This window comes from Netta rufina (assembly GCF_964035555.1).
Source record: "Netta rufina genome assembly, chromosome: 7".
NCBI lineage: Eukaryota > Metazoa > Chordata > Aves > Anseriformes > Anatidae > Netta > Netta rufina.
Window position 1 is genome coordinate 20,689,769 of NC_140130.1, and position 27,848 is coordinate 20,717,616.

At 36.5% G+C, this 27,848-nt stretch overlaps 1 protein-coding gene across 1 annotated transcript; it reads left to right on the plus strand.

Moving 5' to 3' along the window:
* TNKS2 (tankyrase 2) lies at positions 1-27,848 on the plus strand. Its single transcript, XM_084290545.1, has 27 exons — positions 1-338; positions 5,430-5,654; positions 6,625-6,720; positions 7,041-7,077; positions 7,395-7,470; positions 8,647-8,741; positions 9,922-9,988; positions 11,475-11,661; positions 12,803-12,924; positions 13,429-13,520; positions 13,605-13,683; positions 14,712-14,883; positions 15,590-15,669; positions 16,085-16,230; positions 16,672-16,837; positions 17,124-17,343; positions 17,732-17,841; positions 18,592-18,780; positions 19,565-19,817; positions 20,428-20,510; positions 21,105-21,225; positions 22,190-22,287; positions 22,753-22,827; positions 23,843-23,948; positions 24,781-24,967; positions 25,808-25,964; positions 26,598-27,848. Exons 1-27 carry the CDS (start codon positions 137-139, stop codon positions 26,658-26,660), a joined length of 3,504 nt encoding a protein of 1,167 aa, XP_084146671.1. The 5' UTR covers positions 1-136; the 3' UTR covers positions 26,661-27,848.

The window sequence follows — 27,848 nt, forward strand, 5'->3', positions numbered from 1 at the left end:
CGTCCGCTGCGTCCGCACCCCTCCACCGCCATGCGCCGGGCCCCGCGCCCCGCCCCGCGCCCTGCGCCGAGGGCCGCCGCCGCCGAGGGCCGCGGGCTGTGAGCGGGGCGCCGCGGGCTGCTGGGCCCGGCCCGGCATGGCGGGGCGGCGGTGCGCGGGCGGCGCGGCCGCCTTGGCTGAAGCTCCGGGCTGCGGAGCGGCGGCGGAGCCGGCCCGGGAGCTGTTCGAGGCTTGCAGGAACGGGGACGTGGAGCGGGTCAAGCGGCTGGTGCGGCCCGAGAACGTCAACAGCCGGGACACGGCGGGCAGGAAGTCCAGCCCGCTGCACTTCGCCGCAGGTACCGGCCGGGGGCCGCTCCGCCTGCCTGGGCAGCGCCGGGGCTCGGTGCTGGGTGGCCGTGGTGTGTGGGCTGTCAGCCTGGGCGGCTGATCGCGGCCCCCGGACCGCCTCCGTCGGCCTCAGCAGCCGCGTTTATTTTTAGCATTTCGCCCGCTGTCGGAGAGCTGGGTTTCGAAGTTCTTGCGTCCTTATCGGTAACAGACAGGCTTTGTTAATTCAGCACTTAAAAGGCAAATAACTGACATCACAGAGCAACTGCTTCTGCTGGGCGCTGGCCAGAAGATTGTCTACCACCTTTTCAGACAAAGGCTTGATTGTGGCGGTTGTTTTCGTGTTGTTTCTCCTGGTTGCACTGCAGTGTGACATGCAGGACCCTAAGGGTGCGAGAGGGAGCAGCTGCGTTTTAGCTAAGCAATATGGATAAGCGATAAAGATGCTTGTTTCTTCATTGAGTTATTTTGGAAAAGGTTTCTAATTAAGATGCCGCTTTTTCTCATTCAGCAGATTTAATGGATCTAAGTTCCTGAGAGCCTTCTTTGTAGGACAGCTGCATTTCACAGGTTTAAGATACTTGAGCAGCAACAGAGCCCAGGGGACAACTTAAAATATCCTCAGAGGAAAACAATTTTGCAGCCATCTTTTTATAAGTTTGTCCTGCCTGTTCACTCATAAGTTGTGAATTTCTAAATGAGTTTGCTTCACAGCCTTTTGGAGAAGCAGGAGGTTGTTGTTTTTGTTTTGTTAGTTTCCTTTTTGTGCCTAAGGTGTTTCTCATACAATGTAATGATCTACTTTACTTTTCTGGACAAGAGTGATCTGTCTTGGCTTTAAAAAAAAAAACAGAGCTTCAGATCTATGGAAAACTTTTTATTTAAAAAAATAAATAGAAGTCAGTTCACATATTTGTTGGACTTCTGACACTAAGCAGGGTAGTGTGTGTAAGTGGGAGAGGCTGTGGCCTTGCTTATGTCTACTTCAGACTTGATACAGAGAAGTGAATAGCCTTCCTCACAAGACTGAAGGGTATGCTGAAAGTTTCTGGTTAAAACGTGATGTAGGATAAATGCGTAATTTCTTGATTTAGTGCTCTGCCACTACTTCAGATCACTCTTTGTTGTCAGCCTACCTGCAGTAGACTCAGTTTTGGAAGTTGGGCATAAGCAGTTCCTGGATTTTGGGGTTGTTTTTGTTTTGATTTGTTTTTTCCATGTTATTCACAGTTTGAGTAATTCTTTTGTCTCTTGTGTCTAAAGGAATTACATTCCAGGAAGTAAAAGCAAAAGTCTGTTGTATTTTTGCTTTGTTTAGCCTAGGTATGTGTTATTAGAAAATGTTATGAAACTTCTCTGACTAGTTTCATTCAGTTACAAGACTTTGTTTTATGGAAGAGGTGGAGAACTGTGAAGATAGTTTTCTTACTGCCTTTTTTCCTCTTCTTGGGGCAATCTGGGACCTGAACTTGGGTTTTATTTTTAACGATTTTGCTCAGACCTTTTTTTCCTTTACCTAGTAACTTAACAAAAAAAAGTGTTTCATTTTACATGTGTCATTTTGTATAGGTGACTTTTAAAATACCTTTCTTATTTAAAAAAAAAAAAAGAAATAAAAAAGTTTTCCCTTGGAGAGTTTGTCTTTATTAGAAGTAATACGTACTGGGGTCTTGATTGCTGTCTGGGTTTTTGTAGCACACAGCAGCCTTTGCAATGTGGTGGGCTCAATCTTCTCTCACCATTAGCTGCATGTGCTTACTCAAGGGCAGTCAATCCTTTTCATCAGCAGCAGTGTATTGTTGAACTGACAGTATCATAATGTTTTGGGGACTTGGCAGTACCAAAATGCCCTTCCTGCAAGTTAAAATTCGTCAAAAAAAAAAAAAAAAGAGGAAAAAAAAAAAAAAACACCAAACAGCTGGGGCAGTGTCAGTGGAGAAGAATGAGAGCTCAGTCATTTGTGTAGCTTATTCTGTCAGAATTAAGTGAATGTCAATTATGACATTATCTATACAGATGCACAGGCAAGTTTCTGTGGTGATTAATATTGGTTATTTGTCAACTAGAAGTTTGCAGCTTTTCAGGAGAACAAGTGCAGTGAGATGCTTGGCTGCCATAGGTGGGAGAAGGGAGGCAGCCCTGGTAGCTCTGATACTTTGCAGTAAGAAATAGTGTTTGTGATGATGAGACCAGTTGTCTTGCATAGGAGCAAGCTGTGATACCATTTAGTTTGTCCTCTGGTGCGAGCTTGAGAGACACAAAAAGAATTAGAAATTACATAAAAAAAAAAAAAAAGGTATTAAAGCTGTTCTTGCAGCAGTGGACTAACAGCAAAGAGGAACTGTTTGTGTCGGCAGTGGCTCCTGCCTGTGTCAGCACAGGCTGTCCTCTCTCTCCGCTCACAGTGAAAGCAGGAGAGGCCATTGTACAGAGTTTGGCCGCCTCCTCTGTACACATACATCCTGTGGAAAATACTTCTGTTTCCATTTGTGGTGCCCTCTTGTACACGTGTTTTCCCGGAGCAGTGAGGAGTCCCTGCTGTGTGCTTCTTGCTGGAGTGCAGTTACAGAAATTGTTCTGATGCAGGTGATGATCCAGTCTCAACATTAAAATATCAGCAGGCAGCTTAGAGATGTTGTTGTCTGTTTGGGGGGTATATTTCAATTGGATGCTGGCTTTGCACTGAGAGAAGCTATGGGTAGCTGATGAATTGTGTCTGATTGAACCAACATGCTAACTAGAGGGCTCCCAGGTGAGTTCTCCTCATCTGCAGGGAGGCTGACCGCAGCTTGTTGTCCATATTGATATTGATTCCTGCTCTGGCTGGTGGCTGTATTCAAAATGGTGACTATACACCACAGCTGTGAAGGAGAGGAATGCCTTCTGCATAAGAATGAGTGATGTTTATCCCCCAGATGTGTAACTTGGAGACAGAAAGTTGGATCAGAGACTTTTCTAACATAGCTAAAGCAGTTTCTGGAAAATGTTCTTTGGAACCAAAAGAAGATACCAAGCAGTCTGTCATCAAATAGCAGCTTTGATGATATGTTTGCAGGACTGTAGCACTTGTGAAAAGTCTATTCTGAATAGATATTGTAAGAATTTAGCAAATTTTCATTATGCATTCAGCCTAGAAACAGAATTTCTGGAATTTTTGAAGATGCAAGAAAAATCTAAGAGAACCTATGTAAGAAAGATAAGAGTACTTAACATGTCTAGTTATGAAAGCTAGATTTAAGAATGTTTGAGGGAGGAGGAGGAACGATGCATTTTGTGGCCTGTCTTTGGCACGTACAGCTTCTTTACGGAACTTCTCTCAGCATGGCTAGCTGATCACATTTATAGACTTGGAACAATGAAAACAATAGGATTGCAGATTCCAGAAATTGCTTTAATTGCAATATTTGTTTTTTCAGCTGTTAGCAGGGGAAGTGAAAGTGCTTCGTGGTCCGGGATTTCAGCTGCTGTAAGTCTGGGAGAAGGGTCAACTGAAGAGTTCAGGTTTATTGAAGAACAGGCTGTGAGTGTGTTCTGTTGCAACAAAGCTAAAGCCAAAAAGTTCAGTTGTAGCTAAAACATGCTTCAGTGGTTTTGTTACTGAAATGTGGTGTGGTTGTTAGAAATAAACGTAATTTCTAGGTTCTCCTTGCCTTGTCTTCTGACTACCTGCTGAGGGTGGGTGGATGATGGCCAAAGTTCAAATTCACTGGCTTGGAGTACAGTGGCGTTTTTAGCTGGAGGATGATTTGGTCTGAGGAGAAGCTCAGGTGAAGAGACAGCCCCCACCAGTTCTTGACCTCTTCAGGAAAATGGTTTGTAGCTCAGGTATTTAAAACACAGGAGGCCAAGTTCAGCATGCATGTGACGTTTCCCAACAGGTACCCAGCACAGGTCTGGTATGTACCAAAATATGGCTCTTGTATGTGCTCACAATCCGTGAGACCCAAGCAGGGCTTCATGAAGCCTTTGAGGGAATGTTTCAGGCAGCGTCCTTTAGAACACGTGTATAGACACAATAGCTATAAGCAGAATTCTTAAGTCATGCTGGCTTCTTGTAAAGATACTGAAGAAAGCATGGATACGGTTGGTAATGGCTTGAGATACTGCGTTATTTGCTGTTATATAAATGTGTGAGATACAGCTGAAGTTAAATAATAGTAGCCATAGAACTGGCTTGGAACAGCACTTACCTTATTTAGAATACATTTCTCACCCAAAATCAGCATGTTTTTTTGCTGTCCAGTAACTTGAATGACAGGATTGTAAAATTGCCTCAGAATGTGTGAGAGCATTTTTGTGTTTCGGTCACAATTGAACATTCATAGTCAGATTAGGGATCAATTAAAATAGACTTTATGGACATCTTTCAGTTCTGGTTGTGCATGCTCATAATATATTTCATCTATGGAGAATGGTCGGTCTCAGATAAACGTTTTTACCTTCCTAAGGATTTTCTTAAGTGATCATTTCAAAGATGAAATGTGTGCATTCTGTTAATTAATCTTTAGAAAGCAGATAGCCATGCTGATGGTTTTAGCTTGTAAGCAGTGCTGTGCTTACTTGTTTTTTATATTAAAAAAAAGTTAAGTAAAATAATTTTCATGCTATGTGATTTTATTTTTTTAATTTAAATAATTTAAAATATCAATCATATACACATTGGCTTGTAACCACTCACCACTCCTATTCATTAAACTCATCTATTGGTCCTTCTGCAAACTGGCTGCAGGTTGGCAGTGTTGTACAAAATATTGTTAGCTTTAATTACCACGTAAAATGACTGAAAAAGAGGTTTTGTTGTTGGTGTTCTGGTTTCTGTTGTTTTTCAAGAAGCTGTCGACTTGTGGGAGTTCTACCAGAATACTAATTGTTCAAATCTTGAATATTGTTATTCTACTGATTTTAATATAATTTGGGGGGTTTCAAAAATGGCTTTACCATGTAAATGCTCCTTTTGTAAGAAATGCCAGTTTGGATTTTTATTCAGAGAGAAAATAGTCATTTAATCTTGTTTTAATACGGGTATGTGGGACAAGGAGTTTCCTTCTCCAACATCTTTCATCCGTGGCAGATGAGACAAAGCTCTCTTTCTCTTCCAGGTTTTGGTCGGAAGGATGTAGTTGAATATTTACTTCAAAGTGGTGCCAATGTCCATGCACGAGATGATGGAGGTCTTATTCCTCTTCACAACGCTTGCTCATTTGGACATGCAGAAGTTGTCAATCTTCTCTTACGGCACGGTGCAGATCCTAATGCTCGGGACAATTGGAATTACACTCCTCTTCACGAAGCTGCCATTAAGGGCAAGACAGATGTCTGCATTGGTAATTTTCTTGCACTTCTCCTGTGACTGACTTGCGTTTGTGTTTTGTTTTGTTTTTTTTAACCACAAAATCAAGAATCATTTTTATTCTATGAAATAAAAGACCATTTTAATTCTATGAAACTGTCAATTTACAAGGATTAGAAATAAAAATCTTGTATAAGCTTAAATTCATATGTTAGTTTTATGAGGAACAAAGTAACTACATATTTTAGATCTGTTTTTGATAATTGCCTAAGTATATCAATTCAGGTTGACATCATAGAGAGAAAGCCTTAGTGATGCAGTGGAACTAGATTCTCTTCTGCTTCAGCCTAGACTCTTACATTGCCTTCTGCTGTTACTTACAGTGCAGTGGAAAGAACGAAACTATTTTTAATAATGGATTTATTCTGTCGCTCTACATTGCAGTCATGTTAAATTAGCTAAGGATATGAACTAAATTTAAACAAGTTGAGTACATGTATTGATGAGGTGTCTTGACTATGTAATTCTTAAGAGGTGGGAAGAGACAGAAAGAGTGTTTGAGAAACTAGTTTTTTGATTGTGTCATTTCCTTGAATATAATTTATTCAGGAGCACATCTGGAGAGTAGTGTGTATATAACCTGGTTGGTTTGTCCCCAGTATCAGTGCAAGGTCGATGAAGATGCACAGCCTTCTAGTAGGTACCTAATGAGAAGTACCTACTGTTTTTTTGGGGAGGAAAGGGGGACAGTCTCAGTTTTCCAGCTGAAGTTGCCTCCTGCCAGTTACTGATTGTTCCAATTCTTCTCTGCTATTTTCTAATAAAATGTGGTTCACTAGGTAAACTGTTCACAGGTAGCATTATGGAATTCTGACATAAAGAAGTTAAGAGGGGAAGTTTGGAATGATAACTGGATTTTTCTTTTGTGTTTGCTGCTTACAATATATCTTGTAAGCCTTGTCTTGTAGAACTGTTTTCTCATGAAAACCTTTTGCATTTTGAAGTATTGCTGCAGCATGGTGCTGAACCGACCATCCGGAACACAGATGGAAGAACAGCTTTGGATTTAGCAGACCCATCCGCAAAAGCAGTGTTGACTGGTAAGTGATAATTTTTAGATTACTTTGACTAATAATGCTCCAATTAATTTAATATTGGCGGGGGGGAACAACAAAACAAAACAAAAAACCTACAAATATATTGTATTACTTTTTCTGTTTTATAATTCTAATCAGAAAATTCCTGTATGGCCTTATTATCTCATTCATGTGATTCATTCTAGATAAATACTTCATTGTACTGGTTCAAAACTGGACTGTCAAATTTTGGAAGTGAATGATAAATAGTAAACTTCGACTTGGAAACTTAACATATATGGATATATATTTAACAACTAAAGAAACTCTCCTTTGTCTTCCAGGTGAATACAAGAAAGATGAACTCTTAGAAAGTGCCAGGTATGCACTTTAATGGAAGACATCTGAGGTTTAGTTATTTTCAGAATTGTATGGGGGCTTTGTATGTTATGAATATGTTTATTCATGAGCTGGCATTCCATCTAGATACACAGCTTTATCTGTTTCTGTGAATAAAACAACAAAAATAATTACATAAACACTTTTTTTTTGCTTTGCCTTTAATAATACTGGCAATCCATAAGTAATATATAGCTTTAGAACAGATCTGCTGAACACATTATAACAAGGAAAAACAAAAGCATAAGCTGCTAATAATTATAACAAAAAGAATGCCTGTTTCATATCTTGTTTTTCAGGAGTGGAAATGAAGAAAAGATGATGTCTCTTCTTACACCATTAAATGTTAACTGTCATGCAAGTGATGGCAGAAAGGTATTTTTGTTTAAAATTTGATTTAAAAACTTAGTTTCACACTTTTTGACCAGATTTCAAGAATGTTTTAACATAGATTCTATTTTGTTTAATATAGGTAGGGAAAAAAGATTGTATATCTCTAGTACCTGTCTGGTGTTTGTTTTTAAACCTTAAAAGGACTGTGTAGGTATTTTCCATGGGGGAGCAATAAACACAGAGCTTTTCAGTTGGAACTTCAGCTTGACCTTGATATCTGCAGTGATAAAGAAGGGAGGTCTTTTCATAGACTCTTACATGTTATCATGAAGAAATACATGCAGGCCCCTTGCTTGTCATACACCCAAAGCAAGTTATTGTTGCTGTTTCAGAAAGAGGTTATTCATCACTTTGGTAGTGGTATTGTTAAAGAACTACTTAAAAATGTTCAAAATCTTTTTTTTTTTTTTTTTCAAATCATACCATAGACTACCAAAGTTTCAGGTTATTAAATACCTAATTTTGGCATCCTTATTCTTCTTATGTACGTGTACACTTTCCCTTAAATTTTGTTGAAACAAATTTTCCTGAGCAAGGCTTGTGGTAAGATATTGGGATTTCCGGAATACCTATACACTGCTATTTTCTCAGCTTCTAATTGTGAGACATCCTCCTGGGACTGCACAAACGCATTGAGTTGATGGTTTTGTAAATGAAGAGAATAAGATTTTTCTTAGCTAATTTGTAGCTCTACCTTGACTGATATTCTTGAATGCATCAGCTAGAAACAAGTAGAAGCTAGTCTGTGGAGTTGGAGAACTTTAAAAAATAAAAATAAAAAAAAACCCTATGTCATTTATCAGACATACCGTGTAAAGGTCATGTTAGTTCCCCTTTAGCAAGGAACATAGTTTTTCCCAGCAAAGTTTATAGACAAAACAAAAAAATGGATTGTGGGACTCAAATTTGTTAAGAGGACCTTAATCCCGGAACATACTATTAATGAAATAAATTCAGGATTTGTGTTTATTAGGACCGTAAGAGTAGTCAGTAAAGAATAAAAATAACTACTAAATGTCTGATTCAAGCCCTCTGGTGTTTTTTTAGTGTTACAAGTATTTTAGGGACTTCAGTAATTAGTCTTGTTAACAAGTTTTGGAAAAAAAAAAAGTTGTTTGATTTTGTGTTACTGATTACTTCTACGTTCTGTTGTTTCAGTCTACTCCTTTACATTTAGCAGCTGGATATAACCGTGTAAAAATAGTACAGCTGTTACTGCAACATGGAGCTGATGTACATGCTAAAGATAAGGGGTAGGTTCATTTTTCCTTTATTCAGAATGAACAGAAGATTCCCAGAATTGACGTGAGGAATAGTAATACCGTTTTAACCATGAAGAATTTCTAAGTCAAGGCCTTTAATCTTTCTGTCATGACAAAAATATTAAGTTGAGTCTTAAGACTTACGAAGCGGTAAAATCTAAATTGAGCTGACCACAGAATATGCTAGCTTTCAGGCATCACTTAGTTTGTCTACTTTATAAATAAAATACTTCAATAAATCACTGAGGAGTCAGCAAATATTTTAAATGTTGAATCAGTCTTAATTTTCTTCCTACATCTAAGTTTCTACACTTTTTTTGGAAGGAATAATTAAAAATTGAAGATCCGTTTTCCAGAGACTATGTTTGGACTAAGTTTTTAAGTATTTGGTTATTATCTCAGGAAATGTAGCAATCGTATCATATGGATGTGCTGAATTTATTGACAGTTGCATAAAATATAATGAAAAACTTAATTTTAAAATGTGTATCTGTGTACATTAAAGATTATGGAAAGCAAACTTAACTCTCAGTTTTAGAAGATCATAACTACATAAATAGCTGTCTTATCAGGCATCTTTAAGTGTCCATTTGATGTTTGAATTCACTTTTGTCCTTTCTCCCTTACTAGCCTGCAGTGAAAAAAAAATCATTTTGGGCAAAATCTCACTTGCTTCAAAGACCATTTGGTTTGTGAGAGTATGAAGCTGGCTTTAAAACCATGGTAGCTCTGCTATTACTACAGAAATTTGTACAGTTACTTAAATGGTAGCCTGTAAGGCTCCTTTAGTTTCCAAGGGAAAGGGTAATCTTGCACCAATGTATTCACTGACAAAGGAAGTAACGACTGTCACTCCTGAAACATTACTACAGTTAGTCCTTCCTGATTAGGGTTCCAAGTCTCAGAAAAGCACTTTCATTTGCAGTCAGTGCAATTTGTTTCTTATCTTCTGGTCATTTTCAATGTTCACTGTTCTGAGAAATACTGATGGGTTTTTATGGGTTCTTCCCCAGTTTATTTCCCTTCGACTTCATTTGAGCACCTCGGATGCAGGTTTTTGTAAAATATTCAAGATGCAGTGTAGTGTTATTTGCATTGTTCTAGATTTTTTTGCATTGTTTGGAATTGAAATAGGAGTACTAAGATTATTTCCCTTTTCTTTCCTGTATAGAGATTTGGTGCCGCTTCACAATGCATGTTCCTATGGTCATTATGAAGTAACAGAGCTTCTAGTAAAGGTTGGTCTTTGAAAAAATTCAATTAGGTTGGATAATATTAAATAAGAACAGATTACAATAGACAGAAGTTGCATATTTTTCATTCATTTTCAAAACCTGAAGAATAGATTCCTTTTGTTCTACATGTTAGTTGTTATCAAGCTATAGCTGCAGAATCTTCTGTTTGCGAGGAAGCTTTCCCCTTAAATGTGCTTTTAGTTTTTAACTCTCTTGTCTTCAAAGTTGAATGTTTACCATGGAGTAAGTACTACTGCTCTAAACCCTTCCACTCTCACTCATTAAAAAAAGGAGGGGGGGGGACACAACTGAGCAATACTGTGAATCAAACAATTGAAAAAATACTTCAGAAGACAGTATTAAGGGATTTTCAAAAAGAATACTGATAAAGATTGTAAACAGTTTAACATTAAAGAGTAATCCGTTTCTTGAGGGAATGAACATCGGAACCTAAATTCTTGCTCACAATTATAACCCTCACCCCAAAGAAAAATCAGCTTTTATAAAGTAAGTGAACTCTAAGAACTGAATTGGCTTATCTGGATTATGTTAAACTCAAAGATAAAGTATGATGCACTTTAAACCAGGGGCTTCAGGGTGTTCCTGCAAAAATCTGTGCCACAAAGGGATTTTTAGTACTTAAAGGGGGCTTATAAAAAAGATGGAAAACAACTTTTTACGTGGGCCTTTTTTTTTGAGTGTTTTGGTTTTGCTCCATAGGCCAACTGTAAAGTGAATCTAGTGTACTAGACATAAAAAAAAAAAAAAAAAAAAAATCTGTCCACTACTGCATGTCTTAACTGTTAGGCTACAGTTATAATTCATACTGGATTTGTGCTCCAGTGAATCTTTAATTATTTTTTGTTAGCACTGCAGTGTTAACAGGAGCAATGGGAACGAGCACGTCTGGTCAGACTTGCTTACAAAAAGAACTCACAGGGCCTGGAGAAGAATTACGTAGATGCTAAATAACCAAGGGTATTACTTGCAGAACCTTGTACTTAATGTATTGATTCAAGATTGACTTTGAGTGTCTAGTGTCTGTTGATTAGACATCTTGGCTGTCATTACTCAGGGGTATTTACAGAAAGTGTATTTAACTTAGTACAGGTGTTCACTGTAGACTTATTCTAGAGCAGCAAGAAAAAGGAGCTTTTCCAGAGGTGACTTGGAGCAGGTAAATGAGAGTCGTTATCAGATGTGGCCTGTAGCAGAGCTCCTCTGATTTTTAGAGAAGAAAGTCTAGAGACCAGCCTGCCTTTGGCTTCTGTGAATACCTTTGAGACACTAGAGGATTAAAAACTGCAATGTGCTGGAATATTCTGTTATATTGAAAATGAATGTCTGGAGAATGTCTTGGATACAGTTTGCATACAAGCTTTGATTTTTATTTTAACAGTCTACTGCATTGAAATGAATGACAGAAGCCTTTTTCTAATAATCTGTTTTTTTATGTTGCATCTTTTTTTTTACCCTTTTCTTTTTCAAGCATGGAGCATGTGTGAATGCAATGGATCTGTGGCAATTCACTCCTCTGCATGAAGCAGCTTCTAAGAACAGGGTGGAAGTTTGTTCTCTTTTGTTAAGTTATGGTGCCGACCCAACACTGTTGAACTGTCACAACAAAAGCACCATTGATTTGGCTCCAACGCCCCAATTAAAAGAACGATTAGCATGTGAGTATGAAATAAGATCAGTTCTGCAGTTTTAGATTGTAATATGTGCTGAGGTTTCCTGCACAGTGAGCTGTCAGAAATGAGATCTCGAAAATGCTTACAGTTTACAAGTTAATTGGGCAATATTTGGTAGTACATTTCCCTGTTTATAATTCGATCTTCTAAACTAGAGGAGATATAGATTAGATGTTAGGTAGAAATTCTTTACTCAGAGGGTGGTGAGGCACAGGAACAAGTTGTCCAGAGAAACTGGATGCGCCATCCCTGGAGGTATTCAAGGCCAGTTCGGATGGGGCTTTGGGAGCATGATCTAGTGGAAGGTGTCTCTTCCCATGGCAGAGGGCTTGGAACTACGTGGGCTTTAAAGTCCTTTCCAACCCAACAATACAAAGTGTATGGTCAGTTTTACAGTCAGGTGGTTGTGGTGGTTTTTGTAGCTTCACTGTAAGCACTTTCCCTCGCAACCTCACCAGTGCGCTTTTATTTTCCACACATAATTCTGTCATTGCATCAAGGCTGCTGAAATACTTATTTTTTACTCCACCGTAGTTTGTTGGAAGAAAATAAAAACAGAATTGTTTAAAACATGGAATGTGTTTTCAGTATGCCACGATCACCAAAAGTTCGAAGAAATTAATGAAAGGCATTGATTTTGTCCAGCATACTAAATGGGTTGAGAAGAATGCCCTCATTCTGTCTTAGAGTAGACAAATGGTAACTTTCTGGGGTACATTGACAAGAATTGAGAAATACTACATTTGACTTCATGCTGGCAACTAGAAATGGTTTTCCGAAGAGAGGTAACAAGTAAAGTTATCCTGGGACTGGTACATATGCAAAGAGTGGAACCTAGAACAATGAAATAGATCTTGTTCAGCCAGCTTGGATCTCTCTAGCTTTGGACTGGAAGCAAAGTGCATTCTTGTTATGTTTTGACTTAGCTAGCAAATTCTGTCAAGTGGTATAGAAGCTTTAAGTCTGAGTTGAAATTTTTGGAGCATGGTCTGCTACATGGGGAGAAGCCCTTTCAGTGTCCTACCAAGGAATGAAATGAATGTTTTTATCTGAAAGAATCAATATTCTTGATCCTTCTAGAGTTAAGGAATGTAGCATTCTGTTATGTATTTATTTCTTTTTAAAGATGAATTCAAAGGTCACTCGCTGCTACAGGCTGCAAGAGAATCAGATGTAGCTCGTATAAAGAAGCATCTTTCTTTGGAGACAGTAAACTTCAAGCACCCTCAAACACACGAGACAGCATTGGTAATGCTTTGGGATTTATTAATTATTTTGTATGTATTGTGGCTGGTCTAAATATAGTAGGCAATAGTTTAGAACTCTTGGTTTCGTTGTCAAACATTGTCATTATGACTAACCTGGAACATGAAGTGTCCAGTTTAAAAAAAAAAAAAAAAAAGGAAAAAGTTGTTCAAGGTTTTTAAGGTTAAAGTTAAGACTAATAAATTGCCCATTTTTTGTAGGTTATCTAAATCATTGTTTTTCTTTCATTTCTGTAATCTAATTTTAAGCAACACCAAGTTACACATTAGCTTTGTTTGTAAAGCTTTGCTTTCTAGCAATTGTTGGAGAGGGAGTTTTGGAAAATACCAGAGCCCATGTGGAATCTCTTGAATCATAAAGAGAATTATAATTTCTTTTTCTGTTGCCTTTGCACACAATCAACTCTACTGCCAGCTGACTAACTAGTAGTAAAACCTTATGTTGCTAGCTAGTTATTAATGCTAAATTTTTTGATGTCTTTTTCAGCACTGTGCTGCTGCATCTCCATATCCAAAACGAAAACAAGTGTGCGAATTGCTACTGAGGAAAGGAGCCAACATTAATGAAAAAACAAAAGAGTGAGTGGTTACAAATGAATGCTCCTGTTTGTTTAGAAGATTTTGAAAAATGTATTTTAAATTACTCTTTTTTTTTTTTTTAAGCTTCTTGACTCCTCTGCACGTGGCATCAGAAAAAGCTCATAATGATGTTGTTGAAGTAGTTGTGAAACACGAAGCTAAGGTACAAGTTACTGTTCTTCATACCTTTTGCTTACATTTATCTTCTGTATAGGTTTTAATAGTATGAGAATAATTTAGCAAAGTGTCTACTCTGCTATCCAATTTGTTTTGAAAGGTTATATATTTATGCGCTTAAGACACAGACCATCAATCAGTCCTGCACATTGAGGCATTATCTTTGTTCCTATTTTCTAAGTTGTGTGGAAATAGTTCTTTTCACTGTCAACTGAAAGCTCACAGAACATGTTATGTGCCTTGTTGTCCAGTAGCAATAACACTGCTGTTTAAAAATAAAAAAATAAAAAAGCATGAACAACAAGAGGTTAGTCTGAACTGTAAAACAGGTAGACTTTGTGATGTTGTGTGCATTAAAAAAAGAGAATGTAGAAAGCAGATACTCTGTCATTCTCTGGCATACAGAGCATCTGCAGATGCTTTGTAATTTTGGGCTTGAATTGCCTAAATTAGGAGTTGAGGCTCTTCCTTATGGAAATTTGGATACAGCCTGACTGCTGTGAAGTTTATAAAGCGATGATCAAAATTCATGGAACAGTAGGGAATACAAGTAACCTTTGGGTACATAATTTTAAATTTCTAAATGCATCTTGGTTACCTTGACTGAAACACATATGGAGTCTTCAATCTGAAAGACTACTGTTTAGCCAATACAGGTAGAAGCCATTTTACATACTGGCACAAAGGTTGTCTGTTGCCATGAGCAAAATCATGGATTATGTCTGTATGTGGTAAAACTGCTGTAACTGTTTGTTCACACTGTGGATCATTCACATGATTCTTAAAAGGAGGCTATTTTTCCTCAATAAATGCATTTATAACTTTATAAACAGCTTATATTTAAATCTTCTGAAATGTCATGGCGTTTGAAAATACGCTGAATATGTTGTTCTAATCAAATTTAGAAGCAATACATGAAGGTTCTTCCAGTCTATAATGGAAAAAAATATGATCAAAACAATGTTAGAAAAAACTTTTTAATAACATGTTCTCAAGGTTCTGTTTTATTTTTAGGTTAATGCATTGGATAATCTCGGGCAGACCTCTCTTCACAGAGCAGCACATTGCGGTCACCTTCAGACGTGCAGGTTGCTGTTGAGTTCTGGATGTGATCCTTCCATTGTGTCTCTGCAGGGCTTTACAGCCTTACAGATGGGGACTGAAAGTGTGCAACAGCTACTACAAGGTACAATTGATTTATTCAAGATGTACTTAAGAAGTAATGTGAAGTTTCATTTAACTTGCCGCTTCAAGTGCTGTAAGGAATAATAGTGAGTGCGAAAAAAAAAAGAACTTTCTACAAAAGATAAAATCTGGTTTGGTTTGTACAATTCATATTCTGTAACCGCATGCACATGGAAAGGCTCTGCTTATATAAGTAGGGTTAATTATACCATTTAATCTCTAGTGTTCAGGTGCAGATTATCACAGGTGCTCAGAATGTTAAATGGTATAGCCACCTATAATCACTTTTGTAGAAGTCCTGATGCGGGGAGGGTAGAATCTTCTACGTAAAAAGTGAGTTTCAAAGAAGTAGTTGTGCATTTGTGAGCAGAGGCAACGGGGTATATAGATTTTCATGAATAAGGTTTAGTTATTGTACGCACAGGTAAGCTTCTTGTGATAGTCTGATTCTGAAACTGAATGCTTAATTGGTTCCACAATTTTCCTATGTGGGTAGGAAGCATGTTGCTAAAGGCAACTTTTTAAAGATAGATAATAGCTATGGTTGTACATGTTTAAAAAAGAAAAATATTGTAATAATTCAAAAATTCTCTAACTTTTTTCATTAAATCCTTGATTTCCCTTAAATTCATGAAATGCAGAAATGATTTCTTGTCTTAAATTCTTTCAAGTTACGGTTAGGTCATAGAACCTCATTTATATTGCAGAAGGTATCCCACTAGGTAATTCAGATGCAGATCGACAATTGCTGGAGGCTGCGAAAGCTGGAGATGTGGATACTGTAAAAGTAAGCTTAAACCTGTCCTAAAAATAATTGGGAATTATATGCCAAACTATAATTTCTAAAAATAAGCAAATCAACAGCCCTTTGCTGGCTGTTTTAGAGTTATGATTCTTGTCATCTGTAGTTTTGTGCAATACAAAGATTGTAGGTCAAAATGTAATGTTCACCACCAGGAGGTGGTGCATTCTGAAAGTGCCAATCTGTTCTTATATAAAAGTTGGAAATGAGTCACAGGTGTGGATTTGGGAGGAGTGGGTAATTGTTTTTTTCATGGGATACAACCTATGAAAAGTAAAGTTATATAAAAATAAATTTTAATGAAAGTATTTTTCAAAATCAGATGTATAACAACATCTATGACTAAAAGTGTTCCTACATTATATATAGTGATATATGTTTTGTCTGTTGGGTTTCACAGAAACTATGTACGGTTCAAAGTGTGAACTGCAGGGATATTGAAGGCCGTCAGTCTACACCACTTCATTTTGCAGCTGGATATAATAGGGTATCTGTTGTTGAATATCTTCTCCAGCATGGAGCTGATGTGCATGCAAAAGATAAGGGGTAAATACTCAAATTTATTGTATATTTTCATGGCAATTGTAACTGATGGTATCTGTCAGCTTTTGAGTATTGCTAGCTGATATGCATCCTGTCTTTCTTCAGATGCTTATTTATTCTCAGGGACAGGTCAGTTACAATGAAGGTCTGTGAAACTGTTCAGAATATCCAGAAAAACATTTCTGCGGTACTTAGGAGTAGAGTGTTAAAAAAATTTTATACCCTGTTTTTAGTTTTCTTCACTGCTACTTCAATGCTGATTGCATTTATACTGTGGCAGCGGATATTCCTACTGTATTAGACTACAGTGAAAAATCTAAATTAAAAAGGGGGGGGTAGGGGGAAGGGTTATGGTTAGGTTAAGGTACATTCTGTTTTAGGTTTATATCTCTTTGTGAAAAGAGATTTTATTTTTTTACGGAAACTTTAACATTTTTTTTCCAGCGGACTCGTCCCTTTACATAATGCTTGTTCATATGGTCACTATGAAGTTGCGGAACTCCTCGTTAAACATGGTGCAGTTGTCAATGTAGCTGACCTGTGGAAATTCACTCCCTTGCATGAAGCTGCAGCGAAAGGAAAATATGAGATATGCAAACTCCTATTACAGGTATTACACATGTTGGAGGAGATTACTTTCTTTTTTTTCTGTTGAGCCTGAAGTATGATTGTACTTCATTGAGAAGTTGGTTGGTGGTTTCTAAATGACTGTAGGTAAACATTTTCAGTAGAAGGAATACGATTTGCAAGTATGTTGTTCTTTCTCACAGTGTGTGTAATGCTCTCGTAAGGAGTTAAGTGTATGTCAGAATAATTGTTCAATAAGGCATAAAATACCTAAGATGCAAAATGTTTATTCTGCTTATGTGCTTACCATCTGGTTTTGATGTGCACAGCATGGAGCTGACCCCACAAAGAAAAACAGAGATGGAAATACGCCATTAGACCTTGTTAAAGATGGTGATACTGATATTCAGGACCTACTTAGAGGAGATGCAGCTCTACTAGATGCTGCTAAGAAAGGTTGTTTGGCCAGGGTTAAAAAGCTTTGTTCACCTGACAACGTCAATTGTCGGGACACACAAGGACGGCATTCAACACCACTACATTTAGCAGGTCAGTGTTTCATTTAACTTATTGGATTGGAGTTAGTAGTTACTGTCTGAGCTTACTATGTCTAAACAAGTTTAAAAGTTTAGCCTCAAGCTAGAGGAGTATGTATTTCTCTTTTTATTTAGAAAAAAGTCCATAATTTAGTATTTTATGCATATATTTCCAATTCTCTGTAGCCCAAGAGTGTCTTTTATTGTTTATTGACAGAGGTTTTAAAATCAGATACCCTTAAATAGGGTGAAGCTGTCTTCATTGATAGATTATGAACTATTTTCAGTGGGAACGGCATACTAACCTTCAAGTAATGTAAATGAATTCTAATTTCTCTGTAGCTTGTTGAAGAAGTTTTTAAAGATTTACTGTATTTATTATATCCTTTACAACCTTCCAGCTGGTTACAACAATTTGGAGGTTGCAGAGTACCTGTTACAGCATGGAGCAGATGTGAATGCACAGGATAAAGGAGGTTTGATTCCTCTGCATAATGCTGCATCTTATGGGGTAAATATCTTGGACTTTCATATGAGTTATTTTCCTAAAAAATAAAATACATTTATTTGTCAGCATAATGAGCCAATACTCTCTAGAAAGAGAGTTGTAATCTCTTTCAAGAGAGTTGCTATCAAGTTGTAATGTAGTCTTCTTTGCAAAAAAATCAGTCAGTCATAATAAGCTCATTGTTATAATTGAGGACTTCTTTGAATTTGTAAAGTAATGGTCTGAATTGCCAGAACTTAGTTTTCTGAACATAAACGCTTGCAAGGCCAGCCGCCTGAAGGGTGTTCCACAAAATGTATTTCCCCACCCATGCCGATCAGATCTTATCAACAAGATCTTATTTTTTCTTCTCTGGCTGGTGTTGAGACAACAGTTGTGTATCGAGATCTTTGTGTTTGTATCAAGTCTTTAAGCAAAGCAGCTGGAGTACTTTCCAAACCAGAAGTTCGAATTCAGGTGCTTTTCTATTAGGTTCCCTTGGGCTTGGAATTCTGTTGTAGTCTTGTTTAAAAAAAAAAAAAAAAAAAAAAAAAAAAGAAGACAAGAGAAGAAATCTTAACTCTTCTTATTGGAATATAATAAAATAAGTCAGGAAGAAAACACCTTGTTTTAAAACTTTTTATAGGAATTACAAAGTAAATGTATTCTAATAAAAATTCAGAATGAGGATTACAGAGAAGTATCAGTAAAAGTTCTGAGTTAGCTTAATACACTGTAGTACCTCGGAATTTAACAGGTGGCTTTATTTTTCAGCATGTAGATGTAGCAGCTTTACTTATAAAATATAATGCATGTGTGAATGCTACGGACAAATGGGCTTTCACACCTTTGCATGAAGCAGCCCAGAAAGGAAGGACACAGCTTTGTGCCCTATTACTGGCTCATGGAGCTGATCCAACGCTGAAAAACCAGGAAGGACAAACACCTTTAGACCTGGTTACCGTAAGTGATGGAGCTCTTTTGGGGGAATCTGCATTTGCCTTCTGTTTGTGGCAGCTCTTATTAACATTCTAAAAGATACTAATAGGGGAATTTCTGCGGAGTTTAAAATGCTGTGGGTTTTCTGGTTTTATATGTGCCTGGTAGAGAAAGTCAGTAGAGTCTTTATAATCCTTTAGATATCTTGTTCAAGACTTACTTTAAAATGGAGTGGAAAGAAAGAATACAAAAGAAGTTTGTACTTACAAGTTGATGTTCTTAATTCAGTACTTAAATTTTGACAAATAAAAAAATTGTAGCAATCAAATGTAAGCAAACTTTGTAGCAAGATAAATTTAGGAAACTATCTGGTGGTTAAGTTCTTGGTGTGCTTTTCCCCAAAAATATTACAATACAACCCAAAGCTACGCTCAGAGTAACTCTATTTTATTTCGTAAGTTCTGGTTAGCAGTAGAAACTTTTGCTAGATTTTCCTAGAAAATGAATTTTGTTTAGCTGTCCCTAAAGTTTTTGTTTTAAGAAATACTGAAATCGTAACTGTTCATCTTATTACAGTTTGTATTTATAAATGTTTTACAATTTCATCTGTGTTATTAGCACAAAAGGCTGTTTGCAAACTGCATTGTAAAATGGATATATGTTCCAGTATGCAGTTATCTATATTTCAGTATACTTAGGAATAAGTCTGGAATAATTATAATGCATTATAGGAAAAACAACTGTGTAAAAAATTTCCTATATTTTAATAAATTGCCTATATTTTAATAATTTGTCTTCTTATATTTAGGCAGATGATGTCAGCGCATTACTGACAGCAGCAATGCCTCCTTCTGCCTTACCATCTTGCTACAAACCTCAGGTTATAAGTGTATCTCAGACTACGGGCTCTACAGCAGATTCCCTGTCTTCTGTTCCATCCAGTCCCTCCAGCCTCTCTGCTGCAAGTAGTCTTGACAATTTGTCTGGTAGTTTTTCTGAACTTCCATCTGTTGTTGGTACAAACAGCTCAGAGGGAGCTACTGTTCTGGAGAAAAAAGAAGGTGAGGCTTAGTTTCTACCATATGATAGAAAGAATACATGTGTGAAGTTTCCATAGCTACATACAGTTACTGTGACTTAAAGTATACAATATCCCTATTCGTTAAGATGTCATTAACAAAGAGCAGATGTCTGAAACCTTGTACAAGATTTTTAGTACTTTCCCCTTCTAGAAGACCTTAAAAAAGGCTCCTTTTCCTCTGAACAGACTCAAAATGGTGAATTGTGTTTTAAAAGAGAAGTCAGATGAAGCTTGGCTCCATACCAAGCTGTGTTTTACTACAAACTTGATCCAGTTTCCAAGAGGTTACTGTCAAATCAGATAACCTGGAATGGTTACTTCTATAACATGTTTGTTCTGAAAATATTTGTTGTTGAAGCATGTGTTTCTGGTAGCTAGTTGGTTGCGTATCTCATAGAGGTTTGCATACACACTGTATGTGCACAGATGTTAGTGTTAGTACCATTGGTTAGTGATGCAAATATTTATTTCCTATCTTCACAAGACCAGAAATTTCTGCATCTCCCATTATTGCCACAGACAGTGCAAGATTGTGTATACTTACATAATACATACACAAATGTATGTTCTGAGTTTTTCTTCATATCCAGTTTCAGGTGTAGATTTTAGCATAAATCAGTTTGTGCGGAACCTTGGCCTCGAACATCTTATTGACATATTTGAGAGAGAACAGGTAAGTAGACACATTTATGTCCAGATGCTCGCCTAGAAAGCAAGGGAATAAATACTGACCGGTTAGAGTAGTGTAATAAGACAAATTTAAAATGAGTTAATGTTTCAACTTGAAATAGAAGGAAGGAAAAGTTTGTAACTCTGGATTTTTTATTTATATATATAACAAGTATGTATATTAACATATAGAATACCTATCCTTATTAAAAAAATAAAAATAAAAAAAATGGGGACAAGTGCCTGTATCAGTTTGAGAGTGTAGGTGTTTCCTTTCAGTGGTATAAATAGTGAAGTTAAATAAATAGTTGTGTTTATGGGTAATTTTTATGTTTATTTTTCGATCAGAAACATGATCCTTGCTAGCAGTACCAGTTGCTCAGTTGTAGTTTGTAGCGTATTTATTTGAAGATAAAAGTTCGGAGAAAATAGTTGAGTCAAAGCCAAGGACAAGAATAATACACTAAAGTCTCCAGTGTGCGTATTCTTTTTTTACACCTTTGCCTCAACTTTTGAGGTATATTTTTTTTACTGTCATTGGCAGCTGTGCTGTTCTGTTTATGCTGTTGTACAAATAAAGATGTTGCTCTCATTCTAGATAACACTGGATGTGTTGGTTGAAATGGGACACAAAGAATTGAAGGAAATTGGAATTAATGCTTATGGCCATAGGCACAAAATCATTAAAGGAGTTGAAAGGCTGATTTCTGGACAGCAAGGTATATACTTGTTTCAAATTATTACGTAACACTGCTTTTATAGAATCCTTTTTCATAAATACTTTAATAGTAAATCATATCTTGTTAAAAATAATAGTGAAACTTGTCCTAAAATGACACTTTAAATGATAGGAATGTCTTCTGACTTGAAATGAGGGGGCTTTTATATGAACTGTGAATCAGGCCTTTTAGATCTTGCCTCTTTTTAAAAAGTAATCTTTGCGATCACCATTTTGTGTTTACTTTCATAGGTAATGTGTGGATCCTAGAGCAAAGTGATTGTAAGCTTTTTGAGGGAGTATGGTAGTATGGTTTGTGGTAGGGACTATATTGTGCTGTTCTGTTAGATTCTGTGATTGTGTTTGCTTTCTCAGAAAGCCAGATGATTTTTTCTATATGCTTTTTTAAGATACAGTTGATGCATTGACGTGTTTCCAGTGAACCAAAATTAGCATAACCTGCTGTGTTCAACAGCTTCAGCTTGTAGTGAATTTTGTGCTGAAGCCTCTTTATTTATGCAGCACTGAAGTGGTTGTTCTTGTGTAGGCAATGATTGATCAGTATCCACAGATAAATGGGTGTAATTGTTGTTCTGCATTCAGACCCAGCTGCTACGCTTTTTATGGCATTTATAGTGTATGTGTATGTAGTATGTATAGTGTATGTATATTTATAGTGTATGTATGGGTGGAGATTATAAACAGAGATTTTGAAAAAGTTTGAAAGTAATGAAATGATTGGAGGGATGGCACTTAGACATCCACAAAAACCTATGTGCTTGGTGGTAAGTAAAAGGCAATTAAAATCATTGATAACATTTTGCCTTTCTTCCTAGCGAAACTATTCATCCTTTAAGCTGAGTTTTGAGAAGATGGTTTCTTTAAGAAGAAAATTCTTACTGTTTATCATTCTAAATGAGTCTTGAAGCAGTTCCTGAAAGTGTTATGTTTTGTTATATTTACAGGACTTAACCCATACCTGACCCTAAATACTTCCAGTAGCGGAACTATTCTCATAGATCTTTCCTCTGAAGATAAGGAGTTTCAATCAGTAGAAGAGGAGGTATGCTTTCTTTATACCCTCATAATATTTTTGTTTTTTCTACTAAAGATATGGACATAGGAGTACTGCTAGACAATTTAGCAATGAGATAGACATTTCTAAGCATAACAAGAAAAACTTAGATAAGGATACATCAAATTTTCATCTATCAACTGCTTGTCTGTCAAGACACAGGTTTAAGTCACTTCCTTTTGAAATGTAATAATCACACAGGACAGAATTTTGAAGAAACAATACTCTAAACAGGATACTGGAAGTCTCTCAATTTGAAATTTCGCTTGTACTCAAGTTACATTACCAAAAAAAAAAATCACAAAACATGTTTGTGTGCATCCTCGCAATCTGGTATTGCTTAGCACACAGTCACTATCTCAAAATTTCAAGAGTTTGTTCTTTTGATTATTTGAAAGTTTGAAAGATGTGTGTTCTGCAGCAGTGACCATCCTAAAAATTCTCAATCTTCAGATGCAGAGTACTGTCCGAGAGCATAGAGATGGAGGACATGCTGGTGGAGTCTTCAATAGATACAACATTTTAAAGGTAACTTACATATTTTTCATAACTAATGGTTACACCCTCAGTGTTTTGGCTGCAAATATCCTTAACTTGTCCATAAAACGTTCTAAATTTGTTTATTTATTGAGTTTCATAAGAAATGTGCCATTCTGAGACATGCACAGGGAAAAGATAATCTTTCAGGGAAATTCAAAGAATAAGCAGTTTTTCTGTATAATCTTACGGATCAGTAAACATTAAAAAGTTTTATGACAAATTGACGTAGGATATCACAGAAAACCGTATGATATTTGAAGAAGGCGACAGAAGGTTTCATAGGAAACAAAGGATTCATTCTGTTGAGGAAATGACAGGGAGAAACAGGAAGAAGCAAAAAGTGAAAGCAAAGCTTCTGAAGCATGGAAGTAAGGGGACCTAGTATAACTTGATTTAAAACCAAAGGAGCTTAGAACAACAGAACATAAACAACCTTGCTTTAAGCAATTTATTGCATTTTCCCCCAGAAGAAATGGTCATTTTCATTAAAATATCTTTTTAATTTGTAAGTGCAAGTTCTATGCTAAACTGATACTACACTTTGCACAGTAAAAGAGATGGGCTGTATCTACACACATAAGGCTTTGCCAGTGCCTAGCATACCTGTGCTTAGAGTGCATTATTTACTTCCTCTGAAAAGTATTCCAGAAGTCTTCATGAAAGATTGTTCTTTATTTTCTAGATGATCTTCTTACTGGTGCTTTTTATCAAGATGTTTTTGGAGGGATACTGAAGTAGAATTGTGACTAAACCTGCTAAATATAAACTAAGAAGTATTGCTTAACATGTTTAAAATTAATTGATTAAGTTAAGCATTCATTTACAATTTACTTGGTGTTATGTTAGATCAATCAACATTGTATATTAGAGAATCCCAGCCTTTCACTGAGTTCTAAGGAAAGAAGTATTCTCTAGGTGTCATTTTAAAGTACTTTGGTATAACATCTGTTAAGTAAACGCAAATCTTCACTTTTGGGTGGAACTTACATTTTAACTTTTTCAGATTCAGAAAGTGTGCAACAAAAAGCTATGGGAAAGATATACTCACAGGAGGAAAGAGGTCTCCGAAGAGAATCATAACCATGCTAATGAAAGGATGCTGTTTCATGGTGAGATACTGAAATGCACCTTTATGTACTTGTTTAACCATCAGCACTGTTTGGTGGAGGGTTTATTTTGGTCCAAACAGTAATTTTTCTCACTGAATGTAGGTACTAGATTTTGCACAAGTTTTATGCAAACATGTTTGTCAACAGTGACATGTAATGTACTGGATCCTACTTCTGAAACTTTCACTTGTCTCCCAATGAAGGGGACTTTTGAAGTTCTAAGTAAAAACAAACTAGCAACTATGAATGGGGATCAAGGGGTGTGCCTTTGTAGCTTGTCTTGACGTGCAAATTAAATAGGTCCAATGTGCATCCTTACAATGAAAACTGCATAGTTCCCAATATAACTGGGAATTGTGAGTAAAAAAAAAAAAAAGTGAAAAACACTAAAGAGACAAACAGAAGAACAATCTCTTCTCCTTTAGATAGTTACTGCAGAGTTTTGACTGGAGTACATTCAATGTGTTTCATTGCTTTTTAAATGCAGTTTACTTAGTAGAAGATGATGTGATTTGTGTAGCAATATAATCCCAGAATCTTGGTTAGGATGAAGCTATGCTGAAGGGAATATTCACTGAGCATTCTTTTACAGGAAGAATTGCCTTAAACATTATCCTTTACAAGTATCTGTTAAAAATGTACACCCAGCAACTCCTGTTCTTTGTATAACATCTCTAGCAGACGGGTAGTGTAAATTGGAGCTCAGAATTTCTGCAGATTGATTTCCTTGTGTGTGGAAATGCTGCATCAAAAAAAGTTGGGGAACAGATGGTAGAATTGTTGTACATATCTCCGTGTATAGTACTTCAAACATTTTGCTTCCTTCTCTTAGGGTCCCCATTTGTGAATGCGATCATTCACAAAGGCTTTGATGAGAGACATGCCTATATAGGTGGCATGTTTGGAGCTGGGATTTATTTTGCTGAAAATTCTTCCAAAAGTAATCAGTATGTCTATGGAATTGGAGGTGGCACTGGATGTCCAATTCACAAAGATAGATCTTGTTATGTTTGCCATAGGTAAGTTACGATCTTTTACACAAAAGAATCCAAATTTGCATTTGCATGTTATGTTACAGACAGGCAAGTCAGCAGATTCTGTGAAGAAACATTTCTTGGGTAACGAAACCTCAGCGCTCAGTATATGCTGAGCGTAACAGAGTATCAGAAAACCTTGATAATTGTCTTAGAGAACCTTTAACTATCTTTGTTGCATTTAACCAAGTCTTTGCCCTTAACTCAGTGTAAAAATGAGAGGTAGGTAGCCTGAGAGTGAGGAGATCTGTTAGCTGCTTGCATGGAAGATGTGGCAATATCAGTGTTCAGTCCGCTTGATTGCCTGCCAGTGATACTCAGGTACTGTATTTCTTTGAAAAGAATGCACACTGTAACAGTCATCCCTCCATGTCACTGCTGCTTCAGACACTAAAATATAGGCATGGATTTACAGAATCTCTACCACTAGCTAAGTTCATAAATCCTTTAGATTTAAGAGTCCTTGCCCCTTTTCGCTTTATATTACTTAGCATTTTCTGGTACTCTGAAATAAAGAGATGATCTAGAGTTACAGAGGATGTCAGTCTAGTCAAGCTTTGTAAAGTTTTGAATAAGAAGTTTTACGAATTTGCCTTGTGTGAAGGGTTTGAAAGCCAAGAGTTTTGCCTGAGCATAACAAAATGGTATGTAACATTGGTCTACAAAAACTGAGATTAAATTGCCACTGTATTAGAACATATCTAAAGAAATAAGTACTCTTGATCTGTTTTTTTTTGTTTGTTTGTTTGTTTTAAATAAAAACATTAGAACTTGTCTGTAGGTTATGTAAGGTATTCTGTTTTCATGTTTTTTACTTTAACACAGGCAATTGCTGTTCTGTCGTGTAACACTGGGCAAGTCTTTCCTGCAGTTCAGTGCTATGAAAATGGCTCATTCTCCCCCTGGACATCACTCAGTTACTGGGCGACCCAGTGTAAATGGACTGGCATTAGCAGAATACGTCATTTACAGAGGGGAGCAGGTATGTTTGTTTTGGGGTTGTTTTTTCAGACCTCTTTTTAAAAGGCATGAGTTACGAGTGTTTTTTCCGCTTATTTTTGGTGTACTAGGACTTGTTTTTTTCTTGGAACAAACTCCAGCTGTGGTTGAAGGTGAAAGGGTCTTTGCCTGAATACTTCAGGCATTTTAGCTCTTGACATTTTGCCTTTTTTCTTTTCTTTTTCTTTTTTTCTTTTTTTTTCTTTTTCTTTTTTTCTTTTTCTTTTTTTCTTTTTCTTTTTTTCTTTTTCTTTTTTTCTTTTTCTTTTTTTCTTTTTCTTTTTTTCTTTTTCTTTTTTCTTTTTCTTTTTTTCTTTTTCTCTTTCTCTTTCTCTTTCTCTTTCTCTTTCTCTTTCTCTTTCTCTTTCTCTTTCTCTTTCTCTTTCTCTTTCTCTTTCTCTTTCTCTTTCTCTTTCTCTTTCTCTTTCTCTTTCTCTTTCTCTTTCTCTTTCTCTTTCTCTTTCTCTTTCTCTTTCTCTTTCTCTTTCTCTTTCTCTTTCTCTTTCTCTTTCTCTTTCTCTTTCTTTTTCTTTTTTTAACCTTTTTCCCCATCTCTGGATAAATTTGGAATGTTTGTCAGAAAATATAATAAAGAATGTATATGTTGCTCTTTCAGGCTTATCCAGAATACTTGATTACTTACCAGATAATGAAACCTGAAGTCACCACTGAAGCTTAAGACAAATTACTTGTGGGAAAACATCAGACTTGGATGTGAAGATACCAGTGGCTGCCATCCTGTTAACTACAATGAGTTGTTGAAAAACAGGTGGTGTGGTAGCAAATGTGAACAAAATCTATCATTTTTGACTTGATAAAGCTTTAATAATGTATAGTACATTTTTCTAAAATTTCAAAAATGTCCTCTTTTTCAGCACTTTAACAGATACCATTCCAGGCATAAACTGCAATTTGCCTGTACTAAATTATAAACAAAAATTAACTTAAACCAATGGTTTTATACAATACTACATTGACATTTAACAGAAATTGTAATGCTCTATACAGGAACTCATTTTACTAATACTGTGTTCTTTAAAACACTGCATTTACACTGAAAATGTTTTCATTTGTAAAACTGTAAATAAGAGCTTTTGTACTAGCTTGGTATTTATTTACATTGCTTTGTAATATAAGTGTTTTAGAACTGCAACCTTGTAAAAAAAAAAAAAAAAAAATTCCAAATGTTGGTTTGTTCATCTGTTTCCTCATGCACAATAGATTTAAAAAGCCAGTTTTCAGGGTTTAACACTTATTTGGGAGGGAAAAAGTAAGTTTTATCTGAAGAAGTATAGAAATAGCCAACTAGATTGAATACTCTTTTTTTCTGTATTTTTATTTATGGAATATACATTCCTGAGAATGATGGGCTATGAAAATATTCCAGCTGAATACTAAAGTGTCTTTTCCATCTACTTACTAGAATTTCATATTTTATTTCTATAAAATGTCTTCAAAAGTTTTTATTTAACTGTAGATTTAGTTCATCTGTATCCTCATTTCAAGGCTAGTAGACCTTGCAAGTTAGTTTTAGTAAATTATTTTCTTTGAATGTAGTTGGAATATTAACCTCAAGGAGGTCTGTCTTGAGTTCCCCTTGCTTACATTTAAGCCAGGAAGTTAAATAGTTCATTTCTAATGCGAGGGCTGGCAGCTTGGCCTTTTTTGTATGATTATTTTGGTAAATTAATCTATTTGTTGGTGCCCTCAGGATGAGTATTACGAGGTGGGAATGTTAAAAACCACCCTGTCATCCCCTGTGTTTCTTCCATGTTAATGATCAGGCTGCAGTTGAAGCACTTGCATAGAGGCGTTGTTTACCTGCAGTGCTTTTGGCCGAATGAAACTGATCAGGGTGCAAGATTCT

Excerpts from the sequence above, each read along its gene's own strand:
- TNKS2 (XM_084290545.1), top strand. The coding sequence starts at position 137 with ATGGCGGGGCGGCGGTGCGCGGGCGGCGCGGCCGCCTTGGCTGAAGCT. Across the intron at positions 23,949-24,780 it reads TGAAAGGATGCTGTTTCATG|GGTCCCCATTTGTGAATGCG; the intron begins GTGAGATACTGA and ends TCCTTCTCTTAG. Across the intron at positions 25,965-26,597 it reads TCATTTACAGAGGGGAGCAG|GCTTATCCAGAATACTTGAT; the intron begins GTATGTTTGTTT and ends TTGCTCTTTCAG.